At 45.3% G+C, this 20,432-nt stretch overlaps 1 protein-coding gene across 6 annotated transcripts in view; it reads left to right on the top strand.

Moving 5' to 3' along the window:
- PCGF2 (polycomb group ring finger 2) overlaps positions 1-12,154 on the top strand; it is a 40,692-nt gene extending 28,538 nt beyond the window's left edge. For all 6 annotated transcript variants that reach the window (XM_090044565.1, XM_090044568.1, XM_090044567.1 and 3 more), the window contains 3 exons: positions 1,620-1,718; positions 3,650-3,730; positions 8,175-12,154. In XM_090044565.1, the coding sequence (XP_089900691.1) occupies positions 1,620-1,718; positions 3,650-3,730; positions 8,175-8,519 (525 nt within the window). In that variant the 3' untranslated portion in view covers positions 8,520-12,154. The remainder of the gene's footprint in view (positions 1-1,619; positions 1,719-3,649; positions 3,731-8,174) is intronic.
- Positions 12,155-20,432: the final 8,278 nt, after the last annotated feature.

Genomic DNA, 20,432 nt, shown 5'->3' on the forward strand with positions numbered 1-20,432 from the left:
CTGAAAAGCAGGCTCAGGGAGTCTCAAACTGGACCTCCCACCCTTAACTTTCAGGGATGCTTTTAGTCTCACTGCTGCAAGCCTGAATGAACATACTGGGCATGTCTACATGAGACCCTAACTGCGCAGTAGCCTAATGACAATGTGCAGTAGTGTGCCGGGCAAAACTCTTGTTAATACGCTACTGCACAGTAGTATTAGCCTACTGCGCAGTTACATCTGAAAAAAACCATGCACCAGCACTACTCTGCAGTAGCGTAAGTTACTGTGCATTGATTTAGTACTTGGTTATCCAAGTACTAAACTTAATGTGCAGTAACTATGGCGCATTAATTAATGTGAAGGCATGCCCACCAAGTATAAACCAGAGTAGCCTTTCTTTGCTTAGTCAGGTAAGTGAGCTGACTGACAGTATAGGGGAAGGACATGCAGCTCCAAAGTCTGTTTTTTTTTTTTTTTTTAAATTATACACTTGTATATATTACTTAGTCCTTGCATAATTTAATTACAAGCCAATCTGCATTTAGCTGCACAGATATTTTTTCTGATAACATGTTTGCTGGTCAGTCATAACACTGATTACATACCAGGCATGCATCTTCTGATACCTGAACTGTTTTACGTTCTACTTCTTATGAATTTTTAAAACTTGTTCATTCCATTTCTGACTTGCCTTGTTGGACACCCACCCAACCAGACACAGCTTGAGTTTGTTTTCTTTTTCACTCCTTAATATTTTGAGGTAAGTCCTGTGTCAGATGTGGGACGTGTTACATTTTGTTGCATAAGACCTTGGTTCTGCTGCTTGGTTCAGCTCTTATTTAAGTTTTAGGAACTTTCAAGTGCTCCTGGCTTTCTAATTTGGCTGACACAAAGCACATCTGTGACTTTAAAGACAATCAATTGTAATTGCTTGCTGGCTCAGGGCCTAAGTGACTTGCCCAGGGGTTGTAATCAGTGTTCCAGATGAGGTTGGATCTCTGGACATCCCAGCCCTGTGCTTAGACCACATGATTAGAAATAATTCTTTCAAGGTTTGGCATTGTAATCCTCATAGTTTCAGCTCCAACTCCTCTTTCCTCTGAAGTGTTACAAAGGAGGAAATGAATGCTGACCAGTGTGTGTCTAAGAATTACATAGTGGGACTCCGCAGTTAGTTATGCAAAAGATAACTTTAGTTTTCTGCTCGCTATATAAGGGTGTTAATGATTTTATTGTGCACTCCCTGAGACATCAGTGGATCTGATGTTTGTGAGGGTTTGTTAGCATCAACCAGTGGGACAGGCTGTTCGTGGCATAAAGGCCTCCTGCTCTAAAGCCATTTAAGGGATATCTTTCTTCTTCTGCTTTTCCCTTAAGCATGAGGTGATCTTCCCCCTGCAACACCACCTCTCATTGCAAAACCAGAGCAGTATGGATTGCAGCAGAGCCCTTTGCGTGTGACCTGCAAGCCTTTCATGCCTCCCCTCCTCTGTTTTGTGTACAATTAGATTTACAGCCGCTTCTTTACATATTTCATCCCCTCTCCTCCTCCAGCTGCTCAGCTCTTAGTAATGCCTTCTCTTTCCTCTTCCTCCCCCCCTCCCCCCAATCCCACACAACTGATGGTCTATCTTCAGAAGAATGGCGTAAGGTTCCTCCGATGTCCAGCTGCCATGACAGTCATGCATCTGGCTAAATTTCTCCGCAATAAGATGGACGTTCCCAGCAAATACAAAGTAAGTAGCCATGGGTTGGCTGGGCGTGCTATGTTGTTCCAGATACCTCTTGGGTCAGCGGACTGCTCCCATGGTTCTGGGTGGTGCCGCGCACACTTACAACAAAGCTGTGTGCCCCTCAGGCCTGTTGGCTTCCAATGATGGTTGTGGTTTTTATTTTATTTTTTGGTTACAGCCTTGCTATACGCACATGTAGAACATTGCCCCTTAGGCTGGCTAGTAGAGGCCAGTCCCCTTGTTCTGTCCCTCATTGCAACTACAAAGTGCTTACTGCAATTTCAATCCTTTTTTCAAGCCAAGACTTAACAAAAAGGTGGTCCCTGGAAGGGACATACAAGACTACACATACAGGAACGGTTTTGTTTGTTCGTTTGTTTGTTCTTTGTGTGGTACCAGCCCCAGTGAGACCCTGATTGAGGCCTTCAGGCATTATTGCAATAAAAATAAATATTATTATGATGACTTGTGCTGCAGTAGCACCTTCACACTCCCGCCAATACTGCAGTCCTGTTGTGTGAGGCCCTGAGGGACAGAAACTCAGCTGGTGCAAACTTATATAGCAGTTCCAATTGCAGTCAGGGCTGCACTGTTTTTTAATCCCTCTACTGGCTGAGACTCTGCTGCTGTGTTTTTGGAGGACAGGCTAACAAGAGGGAGAGGGACTAACTCAGAACCTCTAACCCACCCCCAAGTTTCCCTCCCTGAAAAGAGAGCCAATGTGGGATTAACCCTCAGAGAGCTCTGGAGCTGGCAATTCCAGTCTGAGATCCTCTCAAACAGAGTTTCTCCCCAGCCCCCACCCCAGAAGATTTACTATGTGTTTCTTATTAAAAACACAAACTCATTTAAGGTCTTGGCATCTGTCATAATAACATATAGTACTTATACACTGGGCTGTACAAACATTTGCTAAGTCAGCCTTGCAGCAGTCTTAAGTAAGCATTCTTATCCCAGCTTCATGCAAAAGGGGGGAAGTGCCACTCGGCTCAGTTATCCAATGAATCTGAGCAATGATCAGAAATGTAATACCTTTCCCCAGTAGACCAGGGCTGCCCAAGGTCTGGCCCATAGGCCACTTTCTGGCCCACAAAGAGACTTTTAATGGTGTCCATTGTCACCAGAAACTGGCTGATCAGCAAGGCTGCCACCATGGGTTGTTCAGTCTTAATTGAATTAAGCCAGAAGGCTGGCTTCTCCCTTATTGTAACTTTGTCTAAGTAAGGCATCATCTGTTACATCTACTGAACATAAAGGCAGTGCACTGCTGATTTCATATTATTAATACAACCCCTACCCCTGCCATCCTTATTTTACAGACCGGGAGACCCGAGGCTTAGAGAGATTAAGGGTCACTTTTTTTCCTTCCAGAGAACTCTGCTCCCCACTAGGCACTGACATGATGTCCTGCCCATGAAATAGTCCTCCATGAACAAAGCTTTGGGAACCCCTGCATTCAACTGTGTTCATCAGAGCTATTCCTTGAGATACTAATAGGATGGGACATCTTGTCATGGTGCTTGAGACCTGACTTGCTGCACTTTGTGTAGTCACTCTGATGTGGTGGTGTTTTGCACCCAAGTTGCATTGGAGTGACCTTACAAAGTGCAGGGTGACTGTGGACTGAACAGCTCAGGCCAGATTGTCAAGAGAAACCTAAACACCAAAGAAAAATGTCAAGCTCTTCAGAAATGCTCAGCATGCATTACAGTGGGGACTGAGGACTTTAAGGGACTGACTTTTTTTTTAAATTTTTTCCCCCCAAGTGTCTAAATGGGAATGCAGCTGTCAGAAAAAGCCAACCTGGCTATTGGGGCCTGAGTTCTCAGAAATCTGACTTTTGTGCCCCTAGCCACGTGGTAGGGGAGGAGGCTGTATTGTTTGTTTCTTGTCATTCGCAGAGGGAAAAACTGATTCTCTTCTTCCCTTGTCAGGTGGAAGTTCTCTATGAAGATGAGCCTTTAAAGGAATATTACACACTGATGGACATTGCATATATCTACCCATGGCGAAGGGTGAGTAAGATACCAGTTTCTGTAGTGGAATCATCTGGCTTTTTCGTGATGCGGCATGTGGTCCAGTGCACAGGGCAACAGACTGGGACCTGCGAGACCTGTGTTCTATATCTGACACTGCCAGTTACCTGGTGCACAACCTGGGACAAATGCCTTCCCCTCTCTGTGCCTCAGTTTCCCCATCCACTGTTTGTTTAGCTGTCACGCTTTTCAGGACACAGACATTGTATCTCCCTTGGAGTTTGCACAGCTTGCAGCAGAATGGACTCTGATATTTGAAGCTTCTACATGCTACTGTGAAGCTATGACTTACTGCTAATTATCTACAGGGAATAACTTTAGCCCTTGACAAATTAACCCTTCCTTTTGGCAGGGTGGGTATTTTTCCACGGTGGGAGACAGTAAGTAGGAAAATGGCAGAGCAAGACCGGTTTTATTTACCCAAAAGCATTTAGCTCCTATCTTAAGAGCTGAGCGTCTGTCTGAGTTCTGAACTGGATGGAAACTGGCAGACACTCTGTGTGGCCAACTCTTCTAATGAAGTCGGGAGTCCTACAATATTTAAGTGGGCTTTTTTTTCCTTGTAGTTCCAGCAACTGGAGTCATGGGAATCTCAGTATTCACTAGAAAGCAGCTTTCTAGCCCTTATAATTTTGAAGAGAAGCTTGAAAACATGATCCTGGTTAAACCAGAAGGCAAATAAAAAAAAAAAAAATCTTATTATGTTTAAGCCAGTTGTGATGGTAGGGGCTTGTTTGTTTTGTTTTGTTTTGTTTTAAACCCCAGGGATTTGACAGTACAGCTCTTACTGCCTCTGAAAAATCAAGCCGTAATTAATCTCACTGCCCTCACCACCCAGAAAGGGTTGGTGGCTTCAGCTTCGGGAGAGATCTGTGCGAGGGAAAGTGAGGGGCTGAAAACCGAGATCAATCAGAAAACATGTTTCCCTTGTTGACGCTTGCTCTGCTAGAGCGTTTAATTAGATCCAGGTGCTCTGAAGGGCCTTGATGCGCACTGCCAGCAGGAGGGGGTAGGGGTGAACTTTCAGAATCAACATTCTTCCCATCCAGGAGGCGTCAGGCCTGGTTGCCCTGCAAAAATAAACCTTTTACTTTAAAATGGGGGAGGAGGAGGGGAAGGGTTCCGTTTCACAGCTTTAAGTGAGAGCTTCAGAGGTCCCTCCAGCAACCCTAGATTTCCTCATTTGGGGCTTGAGCTTGCATGGTGCTGCAGTTCCATTCTAGGGAGGCCACCATCACTCAGAGCAGCGCTGTTGAAGCCAATGGTGGTTTGGTACCTTGTACCATCTGCCCAAGTTACCATGATTTATGCCAGGAGATGAAGTTACAGCTACTGTCACTGTGGGGCAAGCTGTTTCCCACTTACTACAGGATACTGGCAGGTTAGTGACCAGTATCAACCAGTTTAGAGAAAATGTTTAAGGATCTTCCATCACCTGTAGCTAGATAGGTGGTCTCTTCCCAGATTATGACTCTGGATATGTGATGATAACTTTGAATATTCCTGTTGCCTCTGCTAACCCCCGCACCCTCTGGTCTCAGGCCTTCGCCCCTTTCTGTCTCTTGAATCTCACTGTGTTTTTGGTCTCTCTCACACGGTGATGATTGACTTACGAACATTTCCTTGTATTGATTTTGAATTTGCCACTTAATTATTTATATCACTCAAGTATGCTTCGGCATAGGGGTGCATTTGAGAACATGCTCACTTCTCGTATGGGGGCCCTAAACCAGTGGTTCTCAACTAAGGTGCTGCAGCACCCTGGAGTACCTTGAGATCTTTTCAAGGGTGTCACAGGTGCCTCGCAGTGTTAGCACTCCTAGGTATGCAAACATGATTCACAAGAGAAACCCAGAGATTTCAAATAGAAATCCATTGTGTTAAAACCATTTTCACTTGTTGTGGGCTTTCCAAGTCCTTTGCAACAGAAAAATTGCTTTATTATTTTTCTTTAGTCAAAAAAGGTGAAAACTAAGATAATGTTTTTTGAGGGGTGCTTTGATCTAACAAGGGGTGCTTTGAGTGTAAAAAGGTTGATGTGAGAAGTCCCACTGAAATCAGTATGAATGTTCATGTACTGAAGTGGCTTATGAATCAGGGCTTAGAGCGCTCAGCCTGGCACATGATGGAACACTGCTTCCTTGGCAAACAGGCTAGAAAATTATTTCTAAAGGTTTTTCAGTAGGATATTTCACTTTTCTGTGTGCGCGCTCAAAGATGCATCTCATTTGAATTTCCAAATCCTTTATCTTTTATTTCTGGAAGGTAGCCTGGAAAACTTTTACTGAGACTAGGTTTTAATTATCTGTTAACATCTGGATTCTTGATCCTCCTGGCAAGATATCTCTGCAGGAGCTGAGATTTCACAGGTGTATGTGGAGTGAGCCACTGGAAATGTATCTGAATATGAAAAACATAGAAGTCTAAAGGTGCATAGTACTACAGTTACAGGCTGTATTCACCATTATCCTGTATCTTGTCATTTATATCGGTGGGTGAAAAAAAATGGTAGTCTGGTCTGGTAGTATCTCTCATGTGCTTTGCCTCTAAGCATCTACATCAGGAGCAGGAAATTACTATAGGTTGCGATTCCTTTTCTACTTCCAATAAGAAACCTAATGGAAAGTCTTCCATTGACTTCAGTAAAAGCAGTGTTAGTGCCCTTAAATTAATATCCATAGGTCTACAGTAACACCCATGTATTTTGAGTTATTTATTGAGAAGGAATTTTGCCTTTTTGCTTATCTTTCCATATTAGATCATGCTTCATATATTTTACCAGGCATTGGTACTCAGCAGTCTGTGTTGCGAAAGATTTGTCCTTGTAACAAACTTCTTTAAATGTATAGTTAATGTTTAGTTAATGAATGTGCACTATGGTCCCTAGATCCACTTTTTTTTTAACTGTTACAGTTACTATGTTGAGGTCTTTTCTGACAAGACTGTGAAAACAAATTCTTGTTAAAGCCTAGAACTGACCTATTGCTGGTAGTGTAAATGCTTTGGTTTTGGTTCAGTAACCTCGTAATGCTTCACAAAGGAATCAGTTTCATTATTTCCATTTTACAGCTGGGGAAACTGAGGCACAAGGAAATGAAGGAAAAAGCCCACAGTTACTCAGCAGGCCAGTGGTGGAAAAAGGAATTAAGCCCAGGTCTTCTGAGTAAGAGTTCTGTTCCGCTTTTTGTAGGATAGATAGAAGTGCTTTCAAGTGCCATAGTCACTTTGTGTCAGGTATCCATTGTATCAGGTATCCAGGAGGCTTGCCTGTCACATTGTTTTATTTCATGTAGGGGGCAGGTTCATCTGAACTCTGATTGTAGAAGTTCTTAGCATTGAATTTAAAAGCAAACTCATGCAACAGGTTTGTGTTAAATCTCTCTACCTGCAGTATTTTTCAGCCAGAACTTCAGCATTTTGTGTATTTTGGGAACTTCCAAAATGGAAAAAAACTGATGGTCCAATCTTTTTTACACTGCCCGAGCTGAGTAAAGGCAGGAAATAATTGGCCCAAGTGATTTTTTTTTTTTTTTTTAAGTAAAACTAAAATCCCTATGGCTTTAATACTAGAGCTTATTATTTAGGGTAAAATGAAGGGCACAAATGTACGTCAAGTAAGATTTTTTAAAATTGATGAACATGTTTTAAAGGAATATGATTGCTGCTTCTTTCTCATGTAGTTGCCTAATTTCAGAGTGCAGCACCATCATAAACCATTCAGGGAGTACTTGGACTTTGAGTTCGGCCATTTTTTTACAGAGAGATTTGCAAAATAATAGTGTAAAACTCCTGCTAGACTGCAATCTGTAATATAACCTGAACGATGGAGTCTCCACCTGCTCCTCCAGAGTAAAACTAGACTTTAGTAGATTGTTGTTCTGATCTGAAGCCTGAGTAAAACACTCTAGAACAAAGCCTGGATTTGGGCTTTGTTGAACTGGATTTTTTTTTTAGTTGAGAGGAAAATACCAGCTGGGCAACAGCACATCCTGGCATCCATACAAATAAATTGTACTGATGATTTTTAGGGCAGAGATCAGCAACCTACAACCTGCAGGGCAGATCTGACCCATGAAGCTGGGACTGCAGTGGAGCTGGGGAGTGGGGAACTTTGCCCATGCAGTCCGGTGGTGGGGAGAAGCAGCAGTGGCAGCCGGGTCCCAGTGCCAGCCCCCTCAGACCTTAGCTGTGTCATTCTGTCCCTCCTGCTGCCAGAAAACATTGCCAAACACTGTTTTAGGGGAGTTTTCCCAGGCACAGATGGCACTGAAATGTCTGACAGTCATTCACAGCCTCTGCCTGTCTCTCCCTTTTTAACTTCATTTCTGAGCCCCAAACAGCCTGCATACAAATCTGACATCCGTGATAATGAGAGAGTCCAAAGGAACCACCTCCACTGTTCTTCTTTCCCTTCTCCTGGCAGAATGGGCCCCTCCCTTTGAAATACCGGGTGCAGCCAGCCTGCAAGAGGATAAAATTGTCCCAGCCTGCAAACTCCGAGTGCACCAACACCAGCGGAGCCTCCGAGTGCGAGTCAGTCAGCGACAAAGCCAACAGCCCTGCCACGCTGCCTGCCACCTCCTCCTCCCTGCCCAGCCCCGCCACGCCTTCCCACGGCTCACCCAGCTCCAACAACACTGCCACGAGCATCCCAGCCAACTCCAGCACCGTGCTCAATGGCACCTCGAACTGCCACCAAATGCCACCCTCTGCCAGCAGGGGGCGGAAAACGACTGTGAACGGTAGCACAGCTTCTGCCTTGACCTAAAGGCAGGGCCTAGGGCCTGACTTTTGATTTTATATATAAATATATATGTGTATATAGGAAAAAAAAATTATACATACTTATTTTCTATTGATTGACCAGATTAATTTAAAATGCAAATAAGACACAATTGTGGTTGAGTATTTTTTAAAATGATGCTTTTCTTTTTCCTTCCTTTTTTTTTTTAATTTTAACTTATGGAATTTGCATGTCCGGGAGCCCGTATTCATGTAATAGCTGCAGCCCCACCTGCTCATTTTCTATAACAGCCTCCCTCCCCCACTCCCTGCCAAGAGAGAATGGGACTTAATGGTAACAGACACACAGGTAAGGATGATGGACAGAAGCCAAAAGCCTCCACCCTTTGTATATGTGCATCTGTGGCTTCCATCTGTAGGGTGCGTGTGGCAGAGAATTACTTGTCATGTTTGATGTCAAGAGCCTTCCCAACTCATTGTTTGTTGGCTTGTTTTGTTGGTTTAGTGATGGAAAACTTGAAAGTCGGTGTGGAATGGTCTGTGCACAGGCGTAGAGGGGGAGAAGATCCTGTCTCTTTACAAATAGGACATGCTACTCTGTCCTCTGTTCGCACTTGCATAGACTTTAATCCAAAGTCTTGTCTGGAGTTAGAGCTATCGAGTAAAGCTCAGGTGATGAGCTAAAATCCCATGTAGACTCTCACTGGGACTTAAGTCACTTGGGAGCTGAAGTCTTCACGATGAAATTTTGTGGGATGTTGGCTCCAAAGTCATCTGGGAGGCTGGGGGCGTTTTCCCGCAGCGCCTGTTATTTCTGGAGCAGCCAATGGGACATAGACTAAATGAATGGAAGATGCATATGGAAATGACTTGGCCTGAATTTTCCGAAGTCAGTAAAAGCTGTCAGAATTGCACATTTCTGGAAGTTAGGCCCCAGGGGTCATGGCTTTTCAAAAAAATTCAGGGCCAAGTATTCAGGGTCTCGTATCAACATGCTGAATTCTTTTGAAAAATCTAGCCCGTGTGTTTTCCTCACCTCGATTTGCTTTGGAATCTTTCATCAGAGGCTCCTTTAAAAAGGCAGCCTTTGTCCGGAGCCCTGTTGTAATGTGTATTGTGTCCTATCTGAACAGTTGTCATCAGTGGGTCCTCATCAGAGGAGGATTCCCATCCTTGCATTTTCACTTGATAATGATCTACCCCTAAATTTGTGTGGGTGGAGTAAGGAAGGGATGGGGGTGGGGGCGAGGAAGAGACCTTGGGTTTCAGGGCCACCTAAGCACATCCCATTTAGAGGGGGCTTTGGAGGAAATCTGAAAAGCTTTGGAGTACAGTTCTGAATAGAGTTAGGTTGAAGCTTCACCTTCCTTTGAGAGTCTGGTTTCCTTTTGCAGATTTCTAAGGGTATCTTGGGTTCTGACCCTGCAGAGACTTCAGCCCATGAATAATACTTACTCTGCCAGTCTCTGTTCATTTCTTACCTCAAATTAAGCCTGTAGCACAAAGAGCGAACTTTCAACAGCAATTGTGTGACTTAAAGGCATAAAGTCCTATTCATTTTTCTCTTCTTTTTTCTTTTTCTCCAAAAGAGGTCAAAGGAGGGCCTCTCATGCCCCAACAAATGGCAACAAGACATGAGTGCCTAACTCTCCTGGGCGACTTGTAAAATTTTACTTGGAAAATAAGTTTCTACTTGGAAAATTTTGGCTTGGTCAGCTAAATCATTAGGGCCTGCATTTGAAAATCTTGTGTTGCTCATTTCTTCTCACCCCCCGCACCTCTATCTTTGCAGGATTGATGCCTTAGTAACCAAGGAGTTATTCTTGTTGGAAGGTGCTGTTGGATTCTTAGAAGCATCTCTGGTAGCTTTGGCTTGCCTGAGCTTGAAACAGCATGGCTAGATGGGAAGAAAGAGCACTAACGCCCATCCTGTACAGGGAGAAGCTGTTCTTCAGGTGGGGTGATAGTAACCAGGTGGGGTGTCCAGAGGTGGGGTGACAAACTAAATACAGTTAATGAGAAGAGTGAAAACAAGCATTCAACCATAGGTCACTCCACCGTCTGTTTTCTGCTCCATCCCCAAACATTCTTGCTCCGTTTAAAAAAAAAAAAAAAAAAAAAATCACAGCATTGTTTTATTTCCACCCCTTTCCATTTCTCTCCACGTCCCTCACGTTGGTTTAAAAAAAATATATGGTGCCTTTTAGAAAGGAGTTTGTTTTTTAGGTTGTTTTTTTTCTTTTTGTGAGGGGCGAGGAGTTGCAAAAGGGAGGCCGCTACTGTGTTCCTTGAAAGAGAGGCATAGATTGTATTGTGTGTTTGAGCCGTGTGTGTGTTGCTTGTGTTTGTGAAGGTTGTCCATGCGGGGGGAACTCGTGTAAGTTCCATGGGGGTGGGAGATGGTATTATCTTCTGCTCTCTAGTCCGGACTTCCTTACAATCTGACATGGGTGTGTGTATGTGTGAGCCACGGGGGGATGGGGAGCAAGTTTCTTCAGTCTCAAAAAGCACATGTTCCCCTGGGCATCTAGACCCAGGGGGTTTTATCTCCCCCTTGGTGGAGTGAATGAATAAATAAGTGCCTGCAGATCCCAGGGACAGGAGAATTCCTATCCGGGGCAGGAAAGTGTCAAACTGCTGGGTAGGCAAGGGCGACTCTCTCATCCCAGCTCCATCTCCACAGGGTGTGCATGTGGGGAGATTGGTAATAGGAAATCTGAAAAAGCATTGAGAACCAAAGGAAAGTGGCAAGGGAAGTGGACATAGCCAGATCCCAAAAGTCAAGAAACAGACTTGGTTTTTTAACTATTGCTCCAGATAATTAAGAAGTGTCTTGGCTAAAAGGAGCCAGCGTGGGCACAGCCCCATGGCCATAGCCATAGAAAGATGGGTAGAACTTTCTATGATGCTACAGGAGGGCCTGCCCCAGGATGTGATACCCTGGCATGAGTTAAATCTTGAAGGCCAGTTGGGTGAGTGGGGTCAGCCCCTTGAATTAGCAGGCTGCCATTGGGTGCCTTTGAAAATGTTCACTTCTGAAGGAATGCATGAGCCAAAGGCCAAGGAAGCCGCATGCTGGCTTTTATGTAGGGTGGGGAGTGGAAGGAGGTAGACTTCCCTCTATGGGGCCGCCAGAATGAGCAGAGCGCTTCTTCACTGGAGTCGTGGCTTGGGGTGGAAGGGGGTAAGATGAGGAGAGGGTTCAGTTGGCACATCTGGGAGATGCCCCACTATACCCATACATTGCCTCCTGGGATGGGGAAGTGCCCTGGTAACCTGCAGAGGGTGGTAGAGGGGCTGTAAGTTGCCATTATTCTTAGTCTTTTTGTTTCTGTTTCTTCCCCTCCTAAAGGCTGGGGCTGGACTGTGAACTCAGTTGTGTCACATGGGGCTTTGCCGGTCAGGAACATTCATCCCACCCCCCTTCTCCTTGTACATAGGCCAAAATGGATTACGCGAGGCGGGTGAAGTGCCTCAGTGTTGGGGTTGGTTTGGGTTTTTTCCTCCCCGATATGGTACAAACCAAAATTGCTCTGTATGTTTGCATCCTGTATGATGTTTTAATGTCCTGTAATATATTCTGATATTCATATATCGTTATTGGTTAAACATTTGTATAACTATACAGCTTTGTAAATGTAATAAATGCTGCAGATTGTCCTTCAACGTGTCTGTGTGCATGCAGGTGTCCCCATCTGCTTACTAGCAGACATTGACAAGCTTGGCTTTTCATTGATCAAGACATCCAGCCCTCCATCTGCCTGCCTGCCCCACCTGCCCATCAATCATCCATCCCTCCTCCCCACTTCCCCCGTCATGCAATCCAGTAGGCAAAGTCCAGTCGCAGACTAAGCACTTGCATCTCTGGGAACCCAGATTGACTTAATGTTCCACGTTTTTATAGATTTTAAGCACCCAGGATAACAAAAAAATTAATAAATCCCTATGGCCAAATCCCTAGGAAGGCAAATGGACCCCTCCTGTTCCCTTCTGTTCCTAGCTAATGGTCCTGTTTCCCTCTTCTCCACTAATCTGCCCCTGCCTGAGATAGGTTTGACTTGATTTATTGTACCTCTTCTATCTGCAGTTGCAAAAGCAGAGATGAGTGGCCTTGTCACACTAGGAAAGAGTGTGTTCAGAGAGAAAGTATGGAGGATTAGGGACCCTGCTGGAATGGGAACGTAGAGGGCTAGGTTCTGTTCCCAGTTCGGCCACTGGGGTGGAGGGGGCCCTGGGGGAAGTCACTTTTACTTTGCCCATCAGTTTCCCCATCTCTAAATTAGCAATGACAAGAGAGCTAAAAAATGCTGGGTGCAGCTTAGGTGCAACACTCGCCATTTTTCCTCATCTAGACAAAGCCTAAATGACATTAGAGGAGGGCATGCATTTATCAAATCCAGAACAATTTGGGCTAGGGATTAAATCTATTCTCTCTGGCTATGAATAGATGTTGCATTTGTCCTGGGAGAAAGCCTTTTGTCCCAGGATCAGACAGACCTTTACATCCACTGTTCTGTTTCAAGTCCCTCTGCAGTATGCTGGATAAAATGCACTAATGCTTTCCCCCCAGACATTCTGTTGTACGTCTGTATGGTTACTGCAGCTCATTCCAGGGACAAGTCTGGCAAGCAGTGTGCTCTTGCTGGCCAATTCACAGCAGTGCAGCATGGAAGGAGATGTGTGTAAATGTATTTTTTGATCCAGGTCAAATCCAGAAACAATCAGGCTATAAACAGATGACTACCAGGTTTTGACTCCATCAAAACAGGTAGGGACAATTGTTTGCATGGGTAGTTTGAATGGCAGTTAATTCCAATCAGCCTTGATTGTTTGGGGCAAAGTGGTAATTCATATGCTTCTCAGGTACTTGAAGTGGGATAATGAGTGCATACATCTGTAGGATCCCAGGATAAAAATTTGTGTTCCCAGATAAAACTGGTTGTCAGTTTTTTAGCCTCAGTCCCAAGTCAAATGAAACATCTGTTTACACAGCCTCTGTGGCCCTCCTCATCCAGGATTCAGTTTTTCCAAAGGTGGTTAGGTACCTAACTCCCATCAAAACCAGGTTAGACTTCCAAAGGCTGCTGAAAGCATAAGAATCACTAAGGGCCTGGATGTACATGTATGTCTATGCTAGTGTGAACTATCAGTTTTGTCTACTGATGGAAATGAAACAAGGATTTGGAGCAGACAGCTGTGCAGCTATCCTGAAGCAGCTACATGCAGTAGCTGCAGGCAGCTATTGCAGTACACCTCTACTAGTTGATGGGGACCAGACATATGGCCAGCCTTGCTGGCAAGGGTGCCACTGATTTAAACTCTGTCCCCTCCCTGAGTACTTCTCTGATCCCTGTCCTCCAAGAGGCATACCTGATAGAGTTTGCCCCTGGGGCACCAGAATGGAAGCAGGGGGACTCTGCTTCCAGCCATGTGGAATGGTGCAGGGGAAGGATGCTGCTGTGAGAGGAGGTGTTGCTGCCAAGAGCCGGGTTAATGCTTCCCTGACCTCCCTTTACTAAGTGCCTGGGGCTTGTGTGCCACATAGGGAAGTTGCATGCAACAGTTAGGAACATGTGCTGTTGCTGGCTACCCCCATACTGGGTAGCTTGTCTTTAGTAAATGACTATGGGGAAAAGATGCAGGCACACACTGCCTTTACTGGTGTAGTTTTATCCCTGATTTTGCCTGGCGTATTAGCATAAGTTATTCTGGTATGAGGCTGTATGTTTGCTCCTCTTTTATACTGGTGCAGAAACTATGTAGCATGTCCAAGGTTTGAATTACACTTTGACTCTTGGGGGAGTCTGCAAAAAAATTAAACCGGTTCATTGATTAACAAGTCCACCAAAGTGAAGGAGCAATCCAGTTGGAGACCCCTCCCCAGTTATGATTTTCAAATCTTACAGGGTGGGGGAAAGGGGGCTTGTCTCTTGTGGAGAGAGGGGCTCAGCCCCACCTCCCCAAGCTCCCCCTTAATTCTCACCCATATGCTCTATGTGACTTGCCCAGGGTCACATAGGCAGCCTACAGGAAGGATGCAACTTGAATGCCAAACTCCTGGGATCCAGCCCAATGTTTTAAACTGTGAGACCATCTTTCTCCTTGGATTTCTCTGCTACCTGAAAGAGAATTCCCCTCCTGCCATGAATTTTCTACCAATGAAAGACTGATTCTTAAAAATCAATCCTGTTCTATCTGCTCCCCCCTCCCTAAACTCCTTGCCAGACAGTGACAAACCATTGTGTCCTCTGTCACGTAAGGAGCAATAAATCAGGTCAGAAAAAAAGAACTGAGTCTATTTTTTAAAGTGAGATGGCATCAACCCTGATGTGCACATCTGGGAGCCAACTTTCTCCAGCTCTCTCTCTCGCCAAGTGACGAGAGTGACCATCAGAGAAACCCCTCTGGCAACTGACTTGAATTGCCTGCACAATGGCAGAGGTGGTAGGGCTGCCACATGCAATGAAACAAATGAATTTTCAGCAAGGTCCTTGTGCATGATCATGGGAATGGAACAAGCCCCAGCTGATACCTCCCTGTCTTCTCATTAGCAGAGGACTTCCACAAAGGGCTGAACTTTTCCTTGTAGAGCAGGGTAGGGTGTGCAGCTCTGTATCACTTGAGCCCCCACAAACCAGACTAAATCTTTCATATCTGGCCTCATCATTCATGTAAAGCTACCGAAGGCCAGAGTTCCTAATACAATATACCAACACCCCAGCCCTATGCATATAAACCCAGCCTAAACTCTGACCAGATGAATAGTCCTACAGGACTCCTCACTTGCTTCAAGTGAAGCACTTGTAGGGTGCATGCAAGCTTTGGGGTCCACATGTAGGCATCTACACGAGACATGGGCTCTTTTGACTACCCAGCCTCTAAAGGGTGATTTTCTGAGGTGCTGAGCACCCAGGCCTTCCCACAGTTTTCAAGAACAACTGAGATCCAGGCCCCTTGGTTCTGACTGCTACACAAACAGAGCAGAACACAGGCTGTGTTTATTTGAGCTTGCTGAATTTTGTTTTTTAATGGATGACATTCCCCAGGAAAAGAGTGGGGGACAGGCAGAAACAGGGTGTTTTGGGTAAAAAAAAAAAAAAATCCTACTTAAAATATCAAATTTGATTATTTCTTTCCTATCCCCCACTATATCTGGGGCTTAACACTTCTCATAGTTGGTCCAGGACACTTACCCGCTTGCTCGATTCCCAGAACTGGAACCTAAAGCAATGATGTACTGACCCAAATGGGTCAGGTTTTGAATAGCGCTGAGCACCAATGCACCAAGCCAGCATTTCAGAGCAGTTCATCTCCCATTTCGCATTTGGATCCCTGAATACAAGGTGAGATCTTCTAGGGATGCTATGTGCCTTGTGTGCCAAACCCGTGGGAAGATCCAGCTATCTGTGGAAGCAGGAAATGCTTGAGACTCTGTCTTTTGCTGTGGTGCCACCTGGGAATGTGGCTCTTTGGAAACTGAACAAGCCCTTAGCAAATCTGACTACTTCCAGAGAAGCAGCTCCTTTACTGGAGGCCACCAACAATGGTGCCAGTAGTATGACTCTAGAGTCTAAACAGCAAGTTTTACAGGCAGTCTGTATATCTCCAGCAAAAGCCCCTTGTTCCTTTTAATTAACAAGGGCTGTTGTCACATATGGGCCAAGGCTTTTTTAGCATTTCATGCCATGCAACAGTCTTCCTAGATTTCACTTAATACCCAAGGCAGTCAATTGCCATCCAGGAAAATAATTTGAGGGAGGGGGTAGAAGGTCCAGATGGAACATATACTATCAACAGTCACCTGTATTTTCTTCTGAGTCCCTCCTGCCTTCTCCCAGACCAATGGGGGGCATTAGATGGGGTGGGGAGGGAGGGGACGGTTTTAATCTCAGCTGAAGGCCATTCGTTGGGTAATAGGGACTGATTTTTGGATGTGTTGCAGTTAAAAAGAACTTTTAGCAGCTGTGCTCTGATGGGTACAGACACTCAGACCGTTTTCCAGCATCTTCAGAGTCTGCTGAGGCTAGCTCCTGCCATCCTAGCTCCAGAGGGGAAGATGAGGTGTAGTTCCCTCTTTGCTGGCTCCTGACAGCTTTGGCATGTCTCACCAGGGACAGAGGCCCTGTTAGATATCTTGTAAGAATCTAGCACTAGGTTTTCCAAGACAGTGCCTGTGATGTGAACGGATGATAAGGGGGTGCCCAGGTTTGGGATGGGGGGTGGAGTCTGGCCAGGCTGCTCTTGCGGGGAGATAAGAGTAGGCTTCAATGCCAAAGGAGGGATGCATCCCCTGCTGCTGCCATGGAGAGCTTCCTAAGAGCTATCACCTACCATGGGACTGGGCAATCAGTAGGTGGGGGGAAGGGGCACATTCAGAGTGAGGACTTTCCTCAGCCCTATTTAACAGCAGGGGGAATGTAGCGTCAGCTGATTGCTACAGTCACTGAGTGAGGACTTGCTGTATTGACCCCCTTCCCAGCCAGACATGCCCATTTCAGGCCCCCCCCCCCCCCCAGTTTGATCACCCTGGGACAAAGCCTTTGTTGGGGCAGTCAGGCTAATTCCAGGGTGAAAACAGATGGGGGCTTTGACTCCCATCCAAACAGCGCAGGACAGTTGTGTACACATATAAAGGCAGTTAACTCAACTCAAATTAGTCCCATTGCCCCAGAAAAGAAGTATTCATTCAGGCTGGAAGCAGACACCTGGCTTGATTTGGATTTGGGTTTGATTCAGATTTGAATGTCTTGTCTTGCAGCAAACACCAGCCCTTATAAGAGGGAAAGTACCTGGGAAGGATCTGAATTAATACTTTGCCTTGGAACAACTGCAGCTAATTCAGATTCATTACCAGTTAAGCTTCTGATTAGTCATATCCCAGACTATTGAATGCCAGATTAAACTGGTTGTCTGTTTTTCAGCCTGGGATACCTCAGAGGTGCTTCTGGGGACAATGGGCTTGTCCCACTGTAGGATCCCAGGAAAAAGGGCTTTGTCTCAGGGAGAAATCTGAGGTCTACATGTGAAAAGGAACACATTGTGCCCAGGTTTCTTTTCCAATCAGGAGGATGAGATGAGAAGTGAGCCAGGGAAATACACCACGCAGATGGGCACATGGGCAGACAGTGACTTTAGCTGGTGCCTCGATACTGTTCCAGCTAGAATCACTTCTCCCAGGTTTCTGCCTGAACAAATGAACCTTAGGGTTGCCAGGGCCAGGATACCCTGAATCACTGCAGAGGTGGAGTTGAAAAGGACTGTGTTGCCGCGGGCAGAGCACTGCCCCTCACTTTGGGCTGTCTGTCCATTCATTGCAAAGGGTTTAATGCAGCCAAGAAACACAATCCCCCTCTCTCCCCAGGGTGGCCCAAGTGAGTCGGGTGGGTGCCAGGACTTGCTCAGGACAGGGGAGATCTGGGCAGTGAGGGCATGGCACTGCCCTGGAATCGGGTCCCTGTCGCAGCCCCAGGCCCATCACAGAAGCTGATCAGGGCTCTGCTCTGGGTTTCCACTGGCACCAGCTCAAGTGAAGTCACTCCGGACTGACCCGAGAAAGTCTCTCTGGCAAAGCTCCTATAACCTACTTCAACCCCAGTGCAGGGTTATGTCTCCCTCTAGCGGCCGGACTGTCCAACGTGCCTGTGAGCCATTTCTGCTTTCTTGCTCTGGTTGCAGAGATGGAGATGGAGCCATTTAGTTGGATGTCAGTATTTTATTAACTGTTTCACAATCAAAGCACACATTTGAGAGAAACCGGTCCCCCATCATCATCTCCTAAGGCATGGCTTTGTGGCTGGGAAAGCTGATTCTGTGGGACAAAGAACAACCTTGCTTCCAGGCTGCAAGGCAACTGGGTTTAGTTTAATACTGCAATGGTGTCTGGAAGTCTCAGGGGTAGGTCTGATTCCCCCACTAGTGACTTATTTGAGCACAGCCTGCTTTTGAGCATTGGTAGACATAATCTCCTCTGATTTCCAGAGAAGCCTGTTAAGATAGCCTGATCATCAGCAACCCTTCCCCCCTCACCCCACCTTTTGGATGAATCCAGGCATCCTAGTTTTGTGTGTACCTAGTAAACCAAGATGAAAGGTTTTAATTCTCTGTTGCCCTGGCAACCTATGCCTTCATTCACTCTAGAGCAAAGCAGGTATAAAACAGAGTCATTCTGATTGGTTTTACAACCTCATCCATCTGATGGCTTTGCATTGCTGAAAATGACAAAGCAGCAGTGACTTAGAGCTGAAGGGCGATGTTTTCAAGAGCTCAGCCATATCTTGGACCTCATGCTATGCTGAAATTTAACTTTTACACTGACCTAGCAAACCCAAGGCAACTTTGGGCATAGACACTTGTACCAGTTTAGCTTGCAGCCACAGGCACAGATTAAAGTAACACTTAGCCAGTTTTGAACCATTATAAGTGTCCTCACTATCAGCATTGAATCATTTTAAGTAAATCAGCCCAAAAATCAGCCTTTTAGTCTAAGTGGTAAAACTGGTCTATGCAGCCAGTTCTAAGGCACTTTGGAGCCAATTCCAATGACTTCAGGACTTGTGTGAATTTTTCCCTCAGTGGAGTAGTGAGTTTAGGCTGTTGGTTACAACTCTGTCCATCATTTTCAAAAGAAATTGAAAAAGCCATTAATCTCCCAAATGATCTGCAAAATGCCCTTAGGAGAACAGACACAAGAAAGGAAATAGCAATTTGAGTGTTAAAAGTAAACCATGACGGGGAAAAAAAAGAATGTGGTTGGCTTGGGGATCTTTTGGCTTCTTTTATATGCATTACTAAGGCCTGAAAGGTTGCTTGAAATAACTTTTCCCTGCTTATGTTAGGCCTTGTATACATGCAAATTTGTACTAGGATGCTTACTGTTATAAGCAGTACATTTCGTTTTATGTTGGTACATACTCCAGCATGGAAGCAGGTATAGTAGAATAAAGGTACCTTATATCTATACAGCTTGCCTCTCATAAAGGTATGAACACCTTTATACTGGCATAACTGCATCTACCTAGGTGGGAGGGGAAGTGATGGGATTGCATCTATCATTAAAGCAATACAACGCGTGTCTTTAGAAAATGCTTCAAAGCTCATCTTTCCTGCAGGTGCCTGTGGAAAGAGGAACTGATAGGGTGACAACAGTGACATAAAGGAAGTGTCACCTGTTGTACTTTTTTCTAATTCCACCTGCTTAAAACTTGGGGGTGGGGGGGTTAAAGTTACACTGCTAGGGGAGTGGGGGTGGTTTAAAGTTAGAAGGAGCTGATAGGCAATAGACCCAAATGAAACTTCCTTGGCTGAAAGTCCCTGTTGGTAGAAATCAATAACCCTTCTTCTGGGAAAATTTCCAATCCACTTCTGAGTCACCCAACCAACACATGGAAGCTGTACTCAAGGGATGATCACACAAACAAGTTATCCTTCAATTAAACTGTGGTAAGCTGCCTCCTGTTTAACCATGGGGTCAGAATGTGCACACAGAGTTGCCAAGTAGTCGATGTGCTGCTATTTCACACCCTAGCTTACCTAGTGGTAACTCATTCTTGTATCTGCACCATAAACTCAGTCACCCCTGAGGGGGGAGACAAACTGGTTCTCTCTCTCCATCCTAGAGATGATGTCCACCAGCCCATTTTACAGATGCTTTGGTGAGATTCCACTCTTCCAACCATTTATTAATGGAATTAGAAAAAATATGCTTAATTTGACTACCAGAAACCATCATGCATCTTTGGTTTGCTCTCAGCTAGGGGGCAGGGAGGGGATACAGCTTCAACTGGAACTGAAACCAGAGCTACCAAAGCAGCCCAAACCTGGCTCTGATGATGAGGCTGGGAACAAGGAGGACTGGGAACAGTCAGTCATGCTCACAGATAAGAGTCCTAAGCCCCAAAACCACGCACATCATGACCTATTTGTTTCTCCAGGCTGGGGC

Source organism: Crocodylus siamensis, chromosome 4 (genome assembly GCF_052110815.1).
Source record: "Crocodylus siamensis isolate JL-2025a chromosome 4, ASM5211081v1, whole genome shotgun sequence".
NCBI lineage: Eukaryota > Metazoa > Chordata > Crocodylia > Crocodylidae > Crocodylus > Crocodylus siamensis.